Source organism: Artibeus jamaicensis, unplaced genomic scaffold (assembly GCF_021234435.1).
Source record: "Artibeus jamaicensis isolate MK-2021 breed Jamaican fruit bat unplaced genomic scaffold, CSHL_Jam_final scaffold_537, whole genome shotgun sequence".
Lineage (NCBI taxonomy): Eukaryota > Metazoa > Chordata > Mammalia > Chiroptera > Phyllostomidae > Artibeus > Artibeus jamaicensis.
This window is the reverse complement of record NW_026522047.1, coordinates 38,316,674-38,336,380: the sequence shown is the minus strand read 5'-3', so window position 1 is coordinate 38,336,380 and position 19,707 is coordinate 38,316,674. Positions and strand designations below refer to the sequence as shown.

General features: G+C 54.9%; 1 protein-coding gene across 1 annotated transcript in view; it reads right to left on the bottom strand.

The window, feature by feature from the left end:
- Positions 1 to 18,741, bottom strand: part of SCARA5 (scavenger receptor class A member 5) — a 96,046-nt gene extending 77,305 nt beyond the window's left edge. Inside the window, exons 1-2 of the mRNA XM_037135603.2 lie at positions 18,350 to 18,741; positions 14,199 to 14,316 (exon numbers count right to left, since the gene is read on the bottom strand). Coding sequence (XP_036991498.2) covers positions 14,199 to 14,310 — 112 coding nt within the window. The 5' untranslated portion in view covers positions 14,311 to 14,316; positions 18,350 to 18,741. The remainder of the gene's footprint in view (positions 1 to 14,198; positions 14,317 to 18,349) is intronic.
- Positions 18,742 to 19,707: the final 966 nt, after the last annotated feature.

The following is a 19,707-nucleotide window of genomic DNA, read 5'->3' as shown; positions in this document are numbered from 1 at the left end:
CAGTGATGCCATTGTCACCTAATGAGTTTACCAAGGACAAACGGTTCTTTTCTCTTTGTTCTCTTCGATCCCACAGCTGGTGAACAGCAGGTGGAGATAAGGTCTCACTTCTGGACCGGACCACAGAGCTCATCTCATCCAAGGATCTTCTTAAACCCCGACGACTGACTCCATTCTCCTCACTCCGGTTACTCACCACTCACATTGCTGTCATAGGCAGCCCCAGATGACCTCTGTCTCTGAAGCTCATCCCTTTCTGGCTCTAATGGAGACCTCTGTTTTCTTTCCCTCCGTAAATGGAAGAGGAGGGGGTAAGGCAGGGACACTGCAGAGGACAGCTACCTCCCACAGTTCCATCTGACCTGAGTGTGGGAGGGTCCGAGCCCCCTGCTGGGGTACAGTGAACACCAGCCTTCTCTGCCTGGCTGGACCACAGACCTGAGTCTTCCAGGCAGATGCCCGGTGAGGGCGCCAAACAAAGGAGACAATAGTTCGGTGCACGATTGGAGGAGTCTGAGCCTTCCACACCCAGACCTAAGAAAGGAAGGTGGGGAGAAGGTAGAAGGATGGCCAAAGCTCATTCATTTTAGTTGCTATTATGCTCTACAGCAGTTTCTCCTAGTACTCCTAGAGATATCTTGTACTTTTGTGACTTCCCTGCAATATTTGTTATTTTTATCAACCCCTATGGATGTCTCAAGTTACTCTGCATAAAAATTCTTGAGAACAATCAAGGGCTTGTGTGCTTATTTTCTGCAGAAGGAAAGCAGGAGGAGGAAGGGGCTCTGGGTGGTGCGGAGATGACGTTGCAGCTGAGGCTGGGGGTGGAGAGAAAGCCAGGCGGGAGGGGTGGGGAGGGCAGTCAAGGTGAGCGGGCCCTGTCTTCCCCTCTGAGAGGAAGGGAGGAGCCAGGGAGTCCCCAGGAAGAAGAAATAGATCTTGGGGTTGTCAGAAGATGCCTGCGCTTGCCCACCGTGGGCAGTGCGGGAGTGGGAAGAAACGCTGTCTCGATGCTGAGAGACTCAGACAACGGCAGGCTGAGGGTTCTCCCTAAATTCAGGCCAAAAGATCCTCCTCCTACAGAGTGGCCTGGGTCCCCCTGAAAACCAGTCCCAGTGTCCCTCCTGGCCCCTTGGCATGATGAATCGGTCCAGCCGCAGGGCAGGAATGGGTGCCACCCTCCTCCTCACTCCCCCAGCTCCGCCTCCCACTGAGTTGGAAGGGCCATTTGTCTATCTGGTTTTGAAGACAGGAAGTCTGAGGTCCCAACCGGTGCCACCCTTACAGCAACGAGCTGGAAATGTCCCTGAAGCCACCAGGCTCAGAAGCCCCCAGCTCGGCACAGAAAGCAGAGCAGGCTGAGCCACAGACGGGATTTTAGTGAATCTGAGAGAAGATGATGGACCTCTGTCACCTGGTAAGACCTGGTATCCACCCTTCTCATGTACAGCTCTTTGCTGGAAAAAATGTGGCAATGATGATATAGCTAATAACATGAGTAGATTGAACACATAAATCAATGAGAATACAGATTTGTTGAGGGTCAGCTCCCAGAGGGCAGGGTCTGTGACTCCTCTCTGGACCCCACAGGTCCTGGCCTGTAGCAGATGCTCAATTAACATCTGTGGCTATGTGTAGGTAAATGAGACTGATAACACAGATTTACTGGATACTCCAAGGCACTGTTTAGGCTTTAACAATAACCACTTGTTCTGGCTCCTACTTGATGCTTCCATGCCCTGTGGCCTTGCTGACTGGGGAGACTGCCGCTCCCAGGCTTGCCAGGAATAAAGGGCTCTTCCACAACCAAGCCTTTCACAAGCAGAACAACCGATCCAGAGCTCACCCTACAACCTCCTTTATGGGCTCTGGCACTTCAGGCCTCTGTCTACCTGCCCCGGAGCCACACGGGGTACCAGACAACTGGGGACAGCCCTGAAGGGAGCCCGTCCCCAGCCCATTCACCCATCCCCCCCTGTTCCTTCCCAGGGAACCACTGTGAAAACTTGTGCCTCCGGGTGCCCCTCGCTCCCTCTGCCTCCTGGGTAACCAGCCATCTTTTCAGTGGCAGCTACTCCTGATCCGTTGGCCTCATGAGATCTTAAAAATCATAAAATCTACTTTTTAGAAAAGCTTTGGAATCGCCAACAGTGCGACACAGTAGAATAACAGCGCCACTCCCCAACCCTCCGTTCTGGCTGAACACTCCGAGACACCTACTCTGAGGACAGCAACCGTTAGGTACACGGTGCTGCTCCTCCTGTTTCCAGAAGGTGGAGCTGGGCCTCAGGGAGGTGAGGTGGTTTTTGCCCAGAGCAAGTGGCAGAGCTGGGAGGTTCGGCCTTGCAGGCGGGAGGAGCCGTGAGGTCAGGAGGAGGGATAGCGGTGTGATAACGGGAGGGGCAGAGGAAGAAATGCCACAGGACCACCCTTTCCTTCACCCAGCAGCCATTTCTTCAGCAAGATGCCATGGTTATAAGTGCTGACTTCCAGAGTCCATCCCTCCTGCCCGTTCAGCGCAGCCAAGAAAAGGGCGGCTCCCTCTCGCTCAGGCAGCCAGTCCCAAGACTAGCTGCTTCAGACACCCGGGGGAGAGCCCAAGGCTTTTCGCCTTGTCTCTGCTTTATCCCCACCCTGGAACTGCAGCCAGGGAGCACGCCTCCCCTTAACCACAGGTGACCGTTGGATCTAGGTGCTGTTCCCTTTCCGGGTTTCCTGCGGTGATGGAATTTCATGAAAAAAGGTTCGACATCTCCTAGAATCTAGGCCCTAAGTAAGGCCTTGGAACGTTGAAAACATCCAGGAATAGAGCAGCAAGAACAACCATCTTCATATTTCTGATCACATAACAGAACGGCCCTACGAGGAGGACATTCACAGAAGATGGGGGAAGGGCACACCAGCGAGCCAAGGGTCCCCGAGGCTGCCCCCCGGGCATCCAGGGAGCAGGCAGGCGCCTCTCAGCTCCACTCCCGGGCAAGACAGCCCCTTCTTGCCTTTCACCTGTAAACAGCCTTCAGGGGTCCCCGACAGAAACCTACATCTTTAAGGCGACCCCCCAGACACCCTGGAAATGCTTAGAACACCATGACACTGCATTTTCATAGTAATGGAAGGCAGGGTGAGGGGGTCCTCATCACTGTGGAAACACAGAATGAATTCCTGCAGCTGGAAGAGTCGACTGAGGCCCCCAGGCCCCGGAGAACAAAGCCGCTGAGATAACCTGCCCAGGGAGGGGACAGCGTCAAGCTCAATTTCACTCAAGGACAAACTGTGAGATCACTTTCAAACAGAGACGCTTTTAAGAGGTAGTCCTGCTCTCTTAAGCAATGCGCAGGGACAGCAGGCATAAACCCAGACGGTCCTTGCTAACTGGCAGGTGTGGCAGCCCCCGGGGACGCTTGTCCTCAGTTTCCCCTTGTCCTCATTAGTCTTCACACTGACCCTCCTTGTCCGATTGCGGCCGCCTGCCCCCCTCAGGTGTCCAGTAAGTCCTATCTCCTAACCCCTCCTCCATCAGTTAGATTCTCCGTGCTCCCCAAGGAGACGTGTGGGTGGTGATGATGGCGATGCCAGACGCCCGAGCCCTGGGCGAGGTGGCCGGGGCGGAGGCCAGCAGTTCACGCCTCCCTACAGCCTCCTCTCCTAACAGGACATTTTAAAAAGGTATTTAATTCATTGTGTCTTTTATTAAAGTATGGTTGACATACAGTATCATGTTAATTACAGGTGTACGAGCATTTTACATTCATACGCCTTACAGTGGGGATCACCACAGTAGGTCTGGTGACCACCTTCACAGGACTTTCTGGAGACAGGCCTTCTCCTGCCTGCCGTGAACACCGTGGGGTACCCTGGGCTCCAAATGCAAAATACTCACTGGAGTTTGAAGGCTCAGCATGAGAAAAAATATATAAATACTGCAGTGATTACATACCAAAAAGATAATATTGGGGATATATCAGATTAAATGAAAGGTATCACCGTCTTTAAATTAGTTTCATCTGTGCCCGCTCACCCTTTTACGTGGCTACTAGAACATTCAACGTTGCCTACGGGACTCTGATTACATTCCTATTGGCTTTACCAATAACGGGACCCTTTTATAAGTCCAATTCCAAGTCCCACGTTCCAGCCAGTCTGTCCTGCAGGGCTCCTTCCAGGGCTGGCCCCACTGCCTTCCCACCATCTCTCCCCCTCCCGTCCTTCCTTCCCCTCTTACCTGACCTACACCCTGTAACCTATGTTATTCATTCTCTCCACCCTCCCTTCACTGCCTTGTCCCTCTCTGGCTTCCTCAGACCCCTGGGCTACACTCTAGCCCTGGCTAGATTTAACCCTGCCTCTCCCACTTCCATCACAGCACTGAGCACACATTGATTAGTCTGGCTTTAAGCTCATGGTCACTAAACCCAAGCGAGCCCAGCGAGCTGTCCAGTGGGCTTGCTGCCTGCTCCTAGTCCAGTAGACACTCATCTCTGAGCTGCCTGTTCCAGACCTACTCCTCCTGCTCCACTCACAGTTCAAGCAAAGAGGAAATAGCTTCCTTATGTTCCCACCGCAAGCTAACCATTGACCTTGCAGTTTGATTGCTGCAGTCAAACCGTGTGTGCTGTTGGCTGAGCCAATGCCCCCACCTGAACATCAGATTCCTCCATCTCCCACTTATTCAGGGATGTAACTCCAGCAATTCTGCTCAGCCCACGTCTCCGCCCGCACGGTGCCCCTCCACCAGTGCACACCGTACCACTATTTTTTCTACCTTAAACAACAAAACAAAAGTCTCTCTTGACCTTCCCCCCCCATGTTTATCTTCCTGCACAGAATTTCCCCAAAGAATTGCAGGTTCACACCACACCCAAGTCCTCTCCTCACGTCCTCTCCTGGCCCCACTGCGGTCAGCCTCCTCCCACCTGACTTCACTGAAACTGCTCTGGTGTCACGGGCCGAACTGTGTTCCCCCTAATGTCCTACGTTGAAGTCCTAACCCCCAGCACCTCAGAATGTGACTGTGTTCGGAGATGAGGCCTTTAAAGGGGTGACTAAGTTAAAATGGGCGGGCTCTGGTCTGATCTGACTGTGTTCTTAGTAGAAGAGGCGACTTGGACACACAGAGAGACGCCAGGGGCACATCCGCACAGAGAAAGGACCCCGTGAGGACACCACCTCTGTGAGCCCCGAACAAGGTCTCAGGAGAAACCGGCCCTGGAGGAGGCACACCGACGTTGGACTTCCAGCCCTCTGAACGATGAGAAATAAATGTCTGTCATTGAAGCCACGCTGTCTGTGTGGTATTTTGTTACAGAGCCCGAACTGACTGATACACCAGGTCACCACTGACCTCCAACAGCTCAGCCCAGTGGCCGACGCTCACTGCTCTTCCAACTTGACCTTTGAGCAGTACCGGCACGGTTGGTCACCCCTTCCTCCTCAATACACTTCCAGGCTCAACGCTCCTGCTTTTTCTTTCTCTGGGTGCTCCTTCTCAGTCTCCTTTGCTGTCCCTCCTTATCTCCTAACCTCTCATGAGCCAGAGCTCTTTCCTAGACCTCTTCTCATGGTCACACACACCCCACCACCCTGGCAGCTCTAGTCCACAAGTGTACCGCGGGTCACCGCTCCCCTCCTCCACTCCCGAGGCACCAGCGTTTCTCACCTGGACTATCCCACCTAGACTCGACCCCATACTCCCCCTACCTCCCCCCTGATTAATTCCCAGCCTCCCAGCCAGGTGCCTCAAAACCAGAGTCTGCATTCCAGGCACGAGGGTCCTCTCCTTCTCTTCCAAGTCAGACTTAATCCATTGCACTTGGGCTGCTCCTCACCCACTCTGCTGACATGGCTCTGCAGAGGTCACTGGTGACCTTCCTGCGGGGAAATCTACTGTCCTGCTGCAGCCAGAGTAACCGTTCTAAAATGCAAATCGGACCTTATGCTTTCACTGCTCTCCAACCATGTGCTGGCTTCCCAGCTCCCCCAGAAGCCCAGATTCCTATAGATGGCACAGGAGACCTTCCATGATTGGGCTTTAGCTTCACATAATGAAGAGTGTGGGCTGAAGAGTCAGTGAATCTGACTTCAGCTGCAATCGATATAATGTTTATGCCCCACCAAGTTCATATGTTGACACCTAACAGCCAGTTTGATGGCATTAGGGGGGAGGTTTCTGCGGAGTGATTAGGTCATGAGGGTGGAGCCCCCATGAATGGCATTCATCCCCTTTATAATAAGAGACCCCGGAGAGCTCCTTCTCCCCTTGCACCACATGCACACACAGTGAGAAGACAACTTTCTATGAACCTGGAAGCAGGCTCTCACGAGACACCAAATCTTCCCGCACCTTGCCCTTGAACTTGCCAGCCTCTACAACTGTGAGAAATAAATTTCTGTTGTTTATCAGCCACCCAGTCATTGCTATCCTGTTACAGCCACCCCAATGGACTGAGACACCAATCCTTCCTAACTCTGTGATCCTGGGCAACTGACCAGCTCCCTGTGCCTCAGTTTCTTCCTATGGCACTTGGGTATCATAATAAGACTCATCTCACTGTGCGGATGTGAGGATCAAATGAACTCATACTTGTAAAATGCTTAGAACAGTGCCTGGCCTGGCGGAGCTCAGTAAGTGAGTGTTTATGACCTCCTCCCACTACTATGCTTCCCCGGCCTGAGTGTTCCTTCCCTTGGCTTGGAAAATCTTTCCCTGCCCTTTCTAACAGGCACGCTGCAGCCTGCCCTTCCATATTGTCCTCCCTGTCTATCCCTGCAGGAGGCCTTCCGCCCTCCCCAAGGCAGACCGAGGGCTCCTCCTTCTCCCCTCTAACTACACTGTGCTTGTACTTCATCCGAGTGTTAATCAAATTATAATGCAACATCTGTTTACATATCTGTGCCTTCAGGGGACTGCGGGCAGGAACCAGGACCTTTTGGTTCTGTGTTCACCAGCAGCACAGGAAAGCCCTGTAGTTTGGACACATGAAGTCACGGTTCCTTTAATTTGTCTTAAGCTTATATCTCTATGCCTGGTGAACAAGAATGTGTTCAGCAGAGGTGTCTCCATGTGCAAGACAGCGCTAGGTGTTGGGGACATGAAGATGAACCCAAGGTGGACTTAAGAGTCCAGAGGGGACTTGGGTGTACATGCTGCAGCCTACGTGTGAGTGGACAGCTGACAAGGGCTGGGGAGCCTGAGCCAAAGGCCTAGGAAAGAGACGGAGAAAAGCCAGGGCTTCTGGACTCAAGGGGCATCAGTGAAGCTGCTCAGCCTCTGACTCGAGGAATCAACACTGGGTGAACCTGGGCAGGAGGTAAGAGAGGAGCTCGCTGTCCTGCAGACCAAAACCAGAGAGTATGGTGGCGCTAGACTGCCATGGGTGTGCTCCGGGGTGGAACCAGACAAGCCGAAGGGCTACAGCAATTCTCACACCGAGATCTAATGTTTATGAGTGCTCAGTATGTACACCAGGCACTGTGGGGAGGATTTAACATAGAGCAATGCATGTACCCCTTGCAATAAGCCCCTGTCAGGAGCTGTGAGCACCCCATCTTATATAGCAGAGGAAGCTGAGGCCAAGAACTTGCTCAGGGGTCCACAGTGAGAGAGCAAGTGGCCAGCCAGAGTCAGAGGCCAGCCAGTCAGCTCTGAAGCCTGGGCTTTTGGCCACCATACAGTGCCATCCCCACCATGATAAGGGCGAGACTGTTCAAGGTGTTAAGTTGGACACAGGTACCGGGGCGAGTGAGGCTGTCTGTGATCTGTACCAACCGTATGGTCCACACCCTGAATGTCCCGCCCTCCTGCTGGACCACCTCTTCTTTGCAACTGGACCACACTGGTGGGCAGTGGGGAGGGCAGGAGGAGAGAGGGGCAGACCAGCTGGTGAGACTGTAACACGTGGAGGGCGGGGCCTCGTCTCATGCCTCCTTGCGGCCCTTGCTGCCCTAGCCAGTGCATAGCATCTGCAGGGCACTTGAAAACCACCTTTTTTGTTGAGAGATGAAGACAAAAAAATGAAGGAATGAATGAGCAGGGGAATGAAGGGCAGGAACCAGAAGAGCAAAGTCCTCGGGTGGGGAGAAATGGGTGATACAATGAAGAAGCTCATTGCCCTCCACTCAGGCTGTCTCCTGAAGCCCCCTTCCCACTTATGGCTGGGCTGTCACTGTAGGACTGTAGGTCCTCCTCCAGCCCCCCTACTCCAGAGTGTTCTGGGCTGGTAGATGCCCCTCAGAGCCATCCTCACGGCCTGCATGCCCCAGAGTAACACCCCATAGGACATGGCACAAGTTAGCGATGGGGCGATGGGGCTTTGGGTGAAGAAGGAAGGGGGCAGAGGCTCCTTTCACGCCATCAGTGTGGGCAGGAGCCCTCGGGGTGTCTGGGCTCCTCCCCCTGCCCCCTGGCCCCCACCAGACTCCAGCCTCCACCCACCCAGGGTCAGCAAAATGCATCCCTCAATCCTTCTGGCAGCAAACCTCACTCAGGAAGGTCTGTGGAAGCCCGTCACTATCATTGGGGTGGGGGAACGGGCAGCCTTACACATGCCACCAAACCAGCAGCCCTGGGGACCCAGAATATCTCTTAAAGATTCACTATTTGGGAAACAGGTCTAAAAGAAGTGGCTCATTTTCTTTGAGTATCTAAGCTTCATGAGGAATTCCACCAATTGAAACTCTGCTTTTTTAGTAGAAGGTAAGAACCAGCTTTAAAATGCTCTCCAGGCCGGGGGTGCCTGGCAGGCGGCGTGGGTGTGTCCCTCTTCTTCGCCCCGGCCCCACGTTCCCAGGATTTGCAGGTCAGGGGGGTGAAACCATGTGCACCGTGGGTTGGCTGGGTGTGAGGTGCTTTATGTGGGCGTGCCACCTGATCTCCCCACTGCTCCCGCGAAGTGAGCAACACCGTTCCCATTGTGCAGACGGGGGCACTGAGGCTGAGAGGCAGGGACACAGCCCACTCACACTAGGAAACTTCACAGGATCTATAGACGGAGTGGTCGGGTGTAAGATGCCCACAAGGGCTGGAGAAGTGTCCTTGGGCTATAACCACCCCTGGCCCCCAGGGTCAAGAAGGGGAGCAGTTATCGGAGCCTGGGTGGAGAAAGCCGGTGTGGAGCGTGTGGCTTACAAGGAGTTATGACCTTGGGCGGAAGGTACACAGCAGCCTGAGCGGACTCCTCAGAGCAGGAGCTGGGTAAATAATTACTCCAGCCCCCTTTCTCCGGTCCTCCCACCTCCTCTCAGATGCTCCCAGGCCGTCAGCCCCAACGCGGCGGAGAGCAAAGTGAACAGGGTACTAGGAAGGGAGGGGCACGTGGCAGAGGCCCTGCACCAAGCCCGAGGCCACGCAGCCAGCATGGCTGAGGGAATTCAGGCCCAGGCCTACTAGACTTTGAAATCTAGGCTCTTGTCACCTCCCCAGGCTGCTCCCCATCCTGTGGTAGGACAGTCCTTTGGGCAGGAGGGATCCAGGACCCAGCCTGGCCCCACCCCCAGGGGCCACACATTCATGTAGCAGTACTTTGCTCTCCGCTGTGGTTTAACAAGGACGGACCTGTGAGAGCACCTTGGTGCTGCACGAGTTAAAGTGTCTGTTGGTCTCCAACCTGCAGAGGGTGGGGAGCTCCCTGAGGCCCCAGGCAGACCCTCCCAGGAAATCCACTCCTCCCCTTGGGCCGCAGCCCAGCGGAGCTCAGAGACGCCAGATGAACTGGGAAGATTTGATTGATGAGAAAGGAGATGTGGGGGTTCCCCTAGGAGAATAATCTAATTTTATGGGGAAGGAACGGGGGAACGACGAGCTTGGGCCTTGAACTCAACAAGCAGGCGTCCTGGCGCAGCCAGGGACATGTGTAAGTCATTACCTCCGCCAGCCTCCCATTTGCGGCCGGCCGATGACGCCACCGGTGTGGTGGAGAGCCTGAGGCCGCTGGGTGAGCTGACTGCAATGTTTTTCTGACACCAACACCTCTCTCTGACCCTCAGAAAGGGCCGTGGAGGAGCCGGGCGGGCCAAACACCACCCACGCCCAGACTGGGGAGGCCTACAGCTGTATAGGCGAGAAAAGAAAGGACCAGGGAAGGTGAGAGGGGAGGAAGAGGAAGGAGAATAAGGTGAAAGGGGTGAGAGGCCCAGCTAGCCCCGGTTTGGGTTTCTGTTCGAAGGGAGGTGTTTGGAGAGCATTGGGAAGAGAAGGCTAAAGGCCCCTGGTCGAATTCTGCAGTTTCTCCTTCCACTCGAAACAGGTAGAACCAATGCTTTCGCCGGGTGAAGACCCTGCCCTCGGGCCTTCCCATCAACAGGGGGCTCTAACGAGGATGCCGGTCCTGAGAGGTGCCCCAGCCGCGGGTGCAGAGGAGGGAGAGGTCCCGATGACGTCACACAGTGGGGCGTGGGAGTGAGCTTTGAAGGAGGCGGGAGTTGGCAAGATGGCTCCTCATGGGGGGGCAGCAGAACCAAGGCATTTAACAGACCTCGCCTCCCCTTCTCACCTGGTGAGTGGAAAGAAGGAAGGGATAAAGGCCGGGTGGGAGGAGAAAAAAACAGAAAAGAAAGGAGAGCAGAGGAGAGGGGCGGAGAAGTTGTCCGAGCGCCACCGGTGGAACTCCGTGTTCTCCCTGCAGCCCAGGTCAGCCCTCTTGTCTGGGCCGCATTCCGGTGACTCTGCCTTCCCAGGTCCCAGTGTCCCCAGGGCCAAGAGGAGGTGGCCCTCTCCTCCCTGTCTTCCTGCCTTCAAGGGGAAAAATCTGGAAAGGACTTGGAGCCCCTGTGAGGCCCACCGGACACTGTTTTAATTCCCTCAGGGCCGAGAGGGGCTCGGGTCTCCCTTCCTGCCCCCACTTCTGCCCGCTGTCCTCTTTCCTATCAATTTCTACCCACCTTCCCCTCTCCTGTTATACTCTCCAGGGATTAGGGTCAAGAAGAAGCTAAGTCTTGGGGACCCAGATGAAACCTGGCTGGAATTTCCACAAGTTAGAGGTCACATGCCTCACAGAAATGGAGGGGGAGGGAAAAACCAACCAGAAGCCCACTAGCTTTCGGGTAGCTGGCTGCACCTCAGCAGGCTAGTCTTTTGGGGGTTCCTTCCCTTCCCCCTCCCAATCCCTGTTCCTGGGATCAGGAATGAAGACCAGGGGAGATCCAGATGACTTGGAAATCGGACTTGGAATAAATTTGTGTTGCACCCTTTAAATTTCAAGGACACCTGTCTTCCTTCCTTCCTTCTTCCTTCCTTCCTTCCTTCCTTCCTTCCTTCCTTCCTTCCTTCCTTCCTTCCAACAAACACTTCGTGAGCACTTGCTACAAGCCGGGCTGGAAGACATCAGTGAACAAAACAGAGATGCTGCCCTTGTCCAGTGTGTTCTTCCCATGAGGGAATGGTAAGCATTGTAAGAAAATTACATGTGTAACTTTAGAAGGACGTAGGACTATGGGAAAAAGAGCAGCAGGGAAGGGGGTCAGGAGTGCAGGGGGGACAGGAAGGCCTACAGGGAAGGTGAAATTGGAGCGAAGAAGACTGGAAGGAGGTGAGGGAGGGAGCTCAGCCAGTCAGGGGAGCAACTTTCAGGGGCCACGGCCCAGTGGGCCAGCAGGTTCAGCTTGAAAGTCAGCTTCCTCGACCAGGTCAGTGCCTGGGGTTTTACTCCCACCGAGGTGGGAACCTTTGCCTGGCTTTACCTGGGGTAGTGATGTGTCCCAACTAAAAGGCCCACACCCCCAATGCAGTGACCATATCTGTTTCTATGTACAGACCTTTAGAACTGGATGGACCTCAGCGTCTGCATTGCATTTGGGGTGTGGGACCCCTCTGCCTGCATTTTAGCCAGTGCAGACACTGAGGTCCCCCCGCCCCCAGACACTGAGAGGGGACTGGTCAGGCCACACACTCAGGGAGGGTGAGTCCACCTCTGTCCCACATCTTCTGACCTCTACTGTCCACAGTCCATGGGGCGCTGGGCCTCGGGTGCACCCGAGGATGCCTGCTCTGACCAGGTCGCCCCACGGCTGGGGGCCTGGGAAGCACGGTGGCTGGGGGTACTGATTTTTCAGTCCTTCTGGTTCCAATAATATTTTTCTTTTTAAATTTGGGGTTCATAAAATAGAGAGTAATATAAGAGAAAAAGGGTACAGTGGCCCAGTGATGCCTCTCCTCACCCTGTGGGCCCCCACCCTGCCCTTCCCACGGTGGCACCCAGGCTGGGCCTGGTGGTTCCTCAGTCACCCCTCCTGGGCTGGCCCTGTGTTCTCTCTGCTGAACCAGGCCTCCCCATGGGTGGGCCGGTGGGAAGAGGGCTGGAGCAAGGATGCAAAAGCTAACTGGGGACGTGCTGAGCTCCGGCCAGGGACCGAGTGCCCCAGGGGCCTTCCTCTCTTCCCCCGTGTCATTAGCGTGACAGAAACACTGGCTGAGATTAGTGTGGCTCAGCCTGCCACACTTCCCTGCCCGCCTCTTCTCTCACAAAGTTGTATTCAGTCTTTAAGGCCTTTTCCAGCAAGGCCGCTCCCTGAGTTCAGTCATCACACAAGTGTTCGCCTACTTAAACGATGGGTAACCAATCGTCCCCAGCTGGCTCCTTCCACTGGGATCACAAGCTCTCTGAGGGCAGGGATTCATTTCTCTTTACAACATCCCCATCACCTAATCAAAAGCTTGACACGTTGTGGGTTCTCAACATACGTGTGTTGACTGGGATCCAGAGGAGGAGATGTAATGGCAGGCAGTTTACTAGGGCAGCTGAGGGGGTACATTGGCCACCAGTCTGACAATACCTTGTCACTTCTCTGTGCTGAGACCATTCTCAGTCCCTGCCTTCCTGAGCCACCCAGCTTCCCCTTCTGCACACGGCACCTTGTGGGAGAAGGAACAGCTGGAGCATGAGGGAGGCTCATTTCCCACTGTGAGTAATTTCACAACGGAGGTGGCAATGAGTGGAACAGCTGAATGTGCGCTTGACCAAAGGCCCGCCTGGTGGTTAATTTTATGTGGTGACTAGGCCGTGCCATGGCACTGCCCAGATTAAATGTCACTGCCAGGTGTGTCTTGGAGGGTGTTTCTGGGTGAGACTAAGTTTAGAATCAGTGGACTCGGTAAAGCAGACTGCTCTCCCCAGTGTGGGTGGGTCTCATCCAATCAGTTGAGGGTATAAAGAGAAGCAAAGGTGGAGGCAGCGGCTTTTTATTGGGACGTCTCATCTCATCCTCTCCTGCCCTCACCGCTGGCTCCCCTGGCGCTCAGGCCTTCTGCCTGGGACTGAACTACACCCCCGGCTCTCCTGGGTTTCCAGCTGCAGGCAGCAGATCGTGGGACTTCTCAGCCTCCATAGTCACGTGAGTCAATTCTGCACATTATGTCTCTTGACATGTGTACGTATACACCACACTGGTTCTGGTCATCTGGAGAACCCCGACTAATACGGACTGTCTCTATCTCACTGACCGGAAGTCTTTGCAAGACTCTTCCATGAGCTTCCTTCTGTCCATCTTCAAAGGGCGGACAATGCTGTTGGCTCCTATGCTCAATGCAAACAGAAGTGTGCGCATCTGTGCAGCATGTGTTTATTAAAAGCACCTACTAGCTGCCAAGCTCTGTGCTGGATACACAGGGGTCAGGCTGCCGGTGAAGCTCTGCTGTTTTTGGAGGAAGCTACATTGGCTCATCCCCAAAGTGTTTGCTCATCAGCAAATAACCAGCCCCCTAATATGCAGGACCATCTGGGTCTCTGGGATGGGGAACCTGGGGCTTCTGACCCGGGGGGAAGTTGAGCATTGGAGAAGTATGTTTTCTTCTCACAAAAGTTTGTGGAAATGGATTAGAGGCTCCTTACCTGACCTCCAGGCTCATCAGTTCAGATGCTTTGTCTGACCCCAGCCTCACTTGCTCGGAGGAGAGAGGCAAAAGGAGTCAGGAGACTCAGTGCTGGGGCCCCTCTATGACTGATGCGCTGACTCACCCCTAATGCTTTTCTCAGCCTCCACTAGCTCATCTGTAAAATGGGTACTCATACTTTATCATGTAAATCTTGCTGATCACAAAGTTTGCTGAGATGTATCAATGAGAACACACGTGGAAAAGACCTTTCAAAGCGTGAAGTTCAGCCTATGCAGTATTAGGCGGGAGGTCAGCCCACCCTGGGACAATGCCGAGGTTGGGTATGGGGCTCAGGGCAGGTCTCTCTCCCTGAGGCCGAGCCAGAGGCACTCACCATTTTCGCACAGGTTCAGTTTGGACAGGCTCCTGCCATCAAAGGGTTCCTCGAAGATGGAGCCGGTGTCGCGGTCGCTCATGGTGTTCAAGTATGTGGCTTTGTTCTCCATCCTGTCCTGCAGCAGCAGCAGCAGGAGAGACGGTGAGAGGAGAGGGAGGAAGGAGGTGGGGGGAGGAGACAGAGAACAAACTGTAGGTGAAACAGAAATGAATGGACAGAACGGGTATCCACCCTGTGACCCTGAGCCTGAACCTGGGGACCCTGTCCTTGATAACGGGTGGCATCTACTGGGTCCTTAGGACTCCGACTTCCCCTCCCCCCATTTCCTCTGTGCTTAGGAAGGCCAAGGCCCTTTGGACCTTTCTGATGGTGGGATCCATCTTCTTCTTTCAACAGCCCTGAGCTGAGGGAACACATCCTGGGGCTGGGCCTGGAGGAGCCAACCCTTCTGACTCAAACAGAGCAGTTTCTGAGCCTCGGGAGCTTTGAGCCCATCAGAGACTTGAGCTTCTGCTCTGGGCTGGAACTGAGGGGAACTAGACCCAAAGGCAGGCACAGCACCGCCGGCCCACACAGCTAAGGCCAGCGCTGCTCCCATCCAGCCAGGCTGGCCTCAGTGGGACCCGCAGATGCTAAGACCTGGACAGCCTCACACTCCAGAAGGGCCCTGGGGCCCGAGTGGCCCGTGATGCTGGACCTTGGGCCCTGCCCGTGCTGTCCCAGGACCACACGCATGCACCTGGGAAAGTGCCCGCCTCTCCAAAGTGAACCAGCCCCATTTACACAGGTGTGTGCAATGCTACCCCCTTTTGTAGCGTACACACCATGTTTGTGATGGGGAAGACTATAGGCGTATGTGGGGGGGATGTCCTAGTCCTTCTGGTGTGTTGCAAAGTGGGGGGAGTGTGCCTTTTCGTTTGCTAGGTTTGTTCCGATGTATTTTTTATATAATGAGAGAATTCATTTTTTCCAGCCAGATTACAAAGTTTATTTACACAAAATACTTGATATTTTCTTGCATATATGCTCAATGATTTTATAAGTTACTCTCTTCTTTACCCATTAGTTTAGCTGGACTTGCATTCTGGTGATCTTTGACTATATGGGTATTGAATCAGAAAACTCTACTTGTAAAAAGTGAATTCCCTGAAAAATTAAAGTCCTTGGGAGGATGGATGGGTCCTAGGACCAGCCTGGGGCAAACTCAGTTCTGAGGCCCAGAGTACCAGCCTGGGGTCTGCCACCTGGTGACAGCAGCCTGGAAAGCAGAGGGGGAGGGGGGAGGACAAGGTGCGACGAGGGACATCGCCTGCTGAATGAAAGGAGCAGCCGTCCAGCAAGTTCCCCTCCGCATCCGCACCCTTCCAGTGAACGGGGATGATGAAGGAGGAGGCCGGCAGACTGGCCCTGCCAGCAGAGCAAATCCCCCGTTTTCATGGCGTGACCGTTGCCTCTGGACACCGCTGACTTCAGGGTGGAGAAGAGGCCATAAGTGACCAGTTCCCATTCAGCTGTCCTTCTGACAGCCAGAAGGGATGGGCAGCATGTTCTGCTCTTGTCTTTTCAAGTAACAAGATGCCATGCCTGTGTGTGTGCACGCTTGCCACACACGTGTGTGCCCATGTGCATGCATGTATTTGCGCACATGCTGTCACACACACGCCTGCACAGTCGGGGTGTTCGCAGTCTATGCAGGCCTTTCTGCCAGCCTGCGGGTGGCGGCGCAGAGAGGAGCCCACAGCTCTGCCATGACCTCTCCTCCCTGCCCTGGGGGTTCCGGAGACCCCAAGACCCGAGGACAGCTCCCACCCCAGCTTCTTCATGCTGTGGTTGTGTCCAGTTTGCTAGTCTCCCAATACCCACTGCCCATCCAAGTCCTCCACCCAGTAAGGGCCTCTAGGTGGGGCCCTGAGCAGCAGCTCCGTGCCTGCTAAGCCGCAGGGGACCCTCCCTAGTTTCACAGCACTGTGGGCGGCACCCCACCCTCTGGCCGCCACGGGATCCCAGAAAGCGAAGCAGGACGCCAGTGTCCTGAACAGGCAGCAGTCCCTTCTCTGCCAAAGGCAGCAGGCACGCTGGCCAGAGGTCGCACGGAGCCGGAGCTGCCAGGCTGGGAGTGCAGGCGTCGGGACTTCATTTCTGTCTTCCCCTCTGCTCATCTGCTCCGGACCGGAGCTAGAAAGCACCGCTTGTTATCTGGAAAGTGTCTGCAGGGTGGCCCGGCTCTGCTTCCCCCTCAGCTGGTAGAGCAGGAGCCCTGGGGAGCTTGCTGGGGAGAGGGGCTGGCTGAGCAGGAGGCCAGAGGTGAGCGAGATGAGACTGCAGATGCTCGGCCAGCTCTGCTTATGTTTGTTAACTTGGGAATGAAACCTCAGAAGGTTCTGTCTGCCCCAGGTTTTCTTCTGGACCCTTCCATCATTGGTCTTAGGGCCTTTGGGCCAAGTTTGTGCTCTCGGGCAATGTACCACTAACCGCCGAGCGTGCTGACCATGGAGCAAACCCCTGGTATGTGCACACACCCCACAAATCACAGACTGTTGGTCATCTGGGATCCCTCGGTCCTCCCAGGAGCACTGTGAGGGGGCAGGTGCTGTCAGTCCGTCATTCCCGTTTTAAAGATAGGCCAACTGAGGCACAAGGAGGCGAGAACCAATGGATGTCGGACAGTGATGAAGTGCCACACAAACACTTCCAAACCAAGGCACTGGCTCAGCCACACAGTTGGATGCATCCAGCCCTTTCAGCACCCACATGAGTCAGTAAAGAGGGCCCGGCAGGGGCTCTGGGGTCCAGGAAAGGCTCTGAGAGTGGGAGGGAGGTGACAAGGGCTATGGAAACATGGGCGGTGTGTGGACACCAAAGTGCCCCGTGGATGGAGTCCAAGGAGCCTGGACCTCTGTGTTTCAAGTCAGAGGAGGGCTCCTTGCTGCCACCCCCCCCAACACCATGGACAGGACACTTCACTGACCCTGTCAAATGTCCTGATGATGCGTTTTAGAGCTGAAGTTTTTAGCCATCCATAGCCCCTCCCCAGGTGGCCCTGTGCAGGCCCGCAAACCTGGGGTCCTAGCCTGGCTCCACTTCTCATGACTTGGGAACATGGCCCAATCAGCTGACTCACGCAGCCTCTGGTCCTCATTGCTGTGATGGGGAGAAGCACATCTGCCAGCCACTCAGTTATCAAGAGCATCTTGTGGGAGAGTGGGCGTGGAAGGGCTTCCCAGACAAGGGCACGCAGGACACCGGCGGCAGAGTCTGGTGAGAACCAGGAGCCCCCAGCATCTTCTGATTGTGCCGAGCAGCGAGGTCAGGGGTCTGCAGGTTCCCGAGGCCTCCATCCTGCTGTGACAGTGCCAGAAACAATGCTGTTCGGGGCTCCCTTCACAAAAGGCAGCCGGGAAGGCAGACCAGAGCCGAAACCCAGACCCTGGCTCTCAGTCCTGTTCCGGGCAGCAGAAGGACTCGACCAGCTCTCCCTGCTGAGGGGGCGGCGTGAGTCTTGCTTGTGGCTTCGAGATGCTGTCTCTGGGTTCCAGCACCTGACTCTGCAGGGCTCATAGCCCATCTGTGGGTTGCCTGGCGTTAAACTCATCAAAACCAATCAGCACGAATGGAGCCCTCCCTGGAGAGAGCATCGCGGAGGAGGCTCTGAGGCCTTTCCTTCTCCAACTGCACTTAGTTAACCTAAACCATAACCCAATGCTGGAAAGACGTGGGTGTTTTATAAGTGAGCTCCCCCTTCCTATATCCCACCACTAGGCACGTGTGCACACACATGCAAATGCACAGACACACACGCTCTGCACATGTAGAGGGACTGTCACCTGTACCATCTGCTCCCTAAGTAGGCTCTGAAGCAGTGACACAAGCCGGGAATAGTTGTCACCAAGGCAGTAGCTTCCTGTGGCACCTGCAGGTTCACACTCGCCAGTCCACGCAGCCGGACGAGGGCCCCGAGGATCTCCACAGCTGCCCCTGGGACCTGCCCACCTGGGGCTGGCACCTTCATGCTCCAGAGCCCGAGGGTCCCTAAACACCATGCCCTGCTCCATCTGCCACAACTCAAAGTCCTCCAACTGCCTCTGGGACACCATGCCCAGGTGCTGGGACAGAGTTAGTGTCAAAGTGTCAAAGCAATAAAGACTCACCCTAATGCCTCCACTGACGCTGCGGAGGCTGTCCCCTCAGTTCCCGGCATTCACCGCGGTGGCTGGAGAGCTGGCAGCTACAGCCGCACTGAGACCCAGGCAGCCCCTTGGAGCCTGTGCCCACAGCCAGCCAAAGCCAGGCACAGTCATAGAAAGAGGCTGTAGGGGTAGGCAGTGACTCGCCTCGGGAGTCACTTCTCCAGGATGATCGAGTCAGGAGGCAAGGCTCACTCAGCTTTGGGCCCAAGGCGGGGCCTGTGGCTGGGGTGTCCCCAGCTTGGTGCCTCGCCTTGTTCAGCAGGGGCAATGCTCAGGAGATGCTCTGTGGAGGTACCAGCAGCTCTGCTAGGTACTGTCTGAGATGTGAACTGCCGCTGCTCTGGCGGCCAGTCTTTAAATACAAACTTTTTGGAGCAGTTGTGGAGGCAACCCCCTCCTTGAGTCTGGAACACGTTCTCCCTCTAGTGGCCAATTTTTCCATGACAGCCACGCACAGGAATGGCTGTTGGGTCTGGAGCTGCGAAGTCAGCCTCGGTCTTTGCAGGCCTATTGTAATAGCCGGGTTCACGGTACTTTTTGGAAACCTTCCAGGAGAATGGCAGGTAGACCTGGCTGACCAGCCATGAAAGGAAACCCATCTTGTAAACTTATTTATAGAACAGAATTGGCGTTGTTTTAATGCATTCACCAAACTTAGCTTAAAATTACTTTGTGTCTTCCTAAAGTCACAGCCACCCCCAAAGGACGCAGACTGGCCACTCCTGAGATAGTCAGAAGTGTCCCGTGACTCCCAAAGTCAGCCTCAGTGTACCTCAGCAGCAGAGCCAGCACTTAGGAAGCACAAACATCACACCAGGACAGGGATGCAGGGGAGGGGAAGGCAAGCTCACTGTCTTCAGGGGTGGCCATCCAGGATGAGAGCTGGGCTCAGGCAGAGATAACCATAGCCCTACACATGGTCGTTCAGCAAAGGAGGTCTAACCGAAATGTTAGCAGAGCAATTACATTCCAATCAGGGTGGAGATGGGCGAAGGCATTAGGGAAATTGCAAAAATGCTTTGAGCCATGGCAATACTGTCAAGTTGTGTGGACAGTCCCACCGAGGACAGAGCTCTGAAGGTAACGTTTATAAACAGGCCCCCGTTCGCTGGTTGAAAATTCAGCCTCGATACTTGAGGGTCAGATCTCGTGCAGGGGAGCAGTTTGCCGAGGCTCAGCCCTCTTCCCGGCACAGCTGCCAACCCACAGCTGAGTCAGCAATGTCTCGGTCATTTTCAGTGACTGTGCCTCCTGACTGTCCCTGGGGGTAGCTCCAGTATGAGATCCTGCATCACACAGGGGAAAATAGTAATGATATA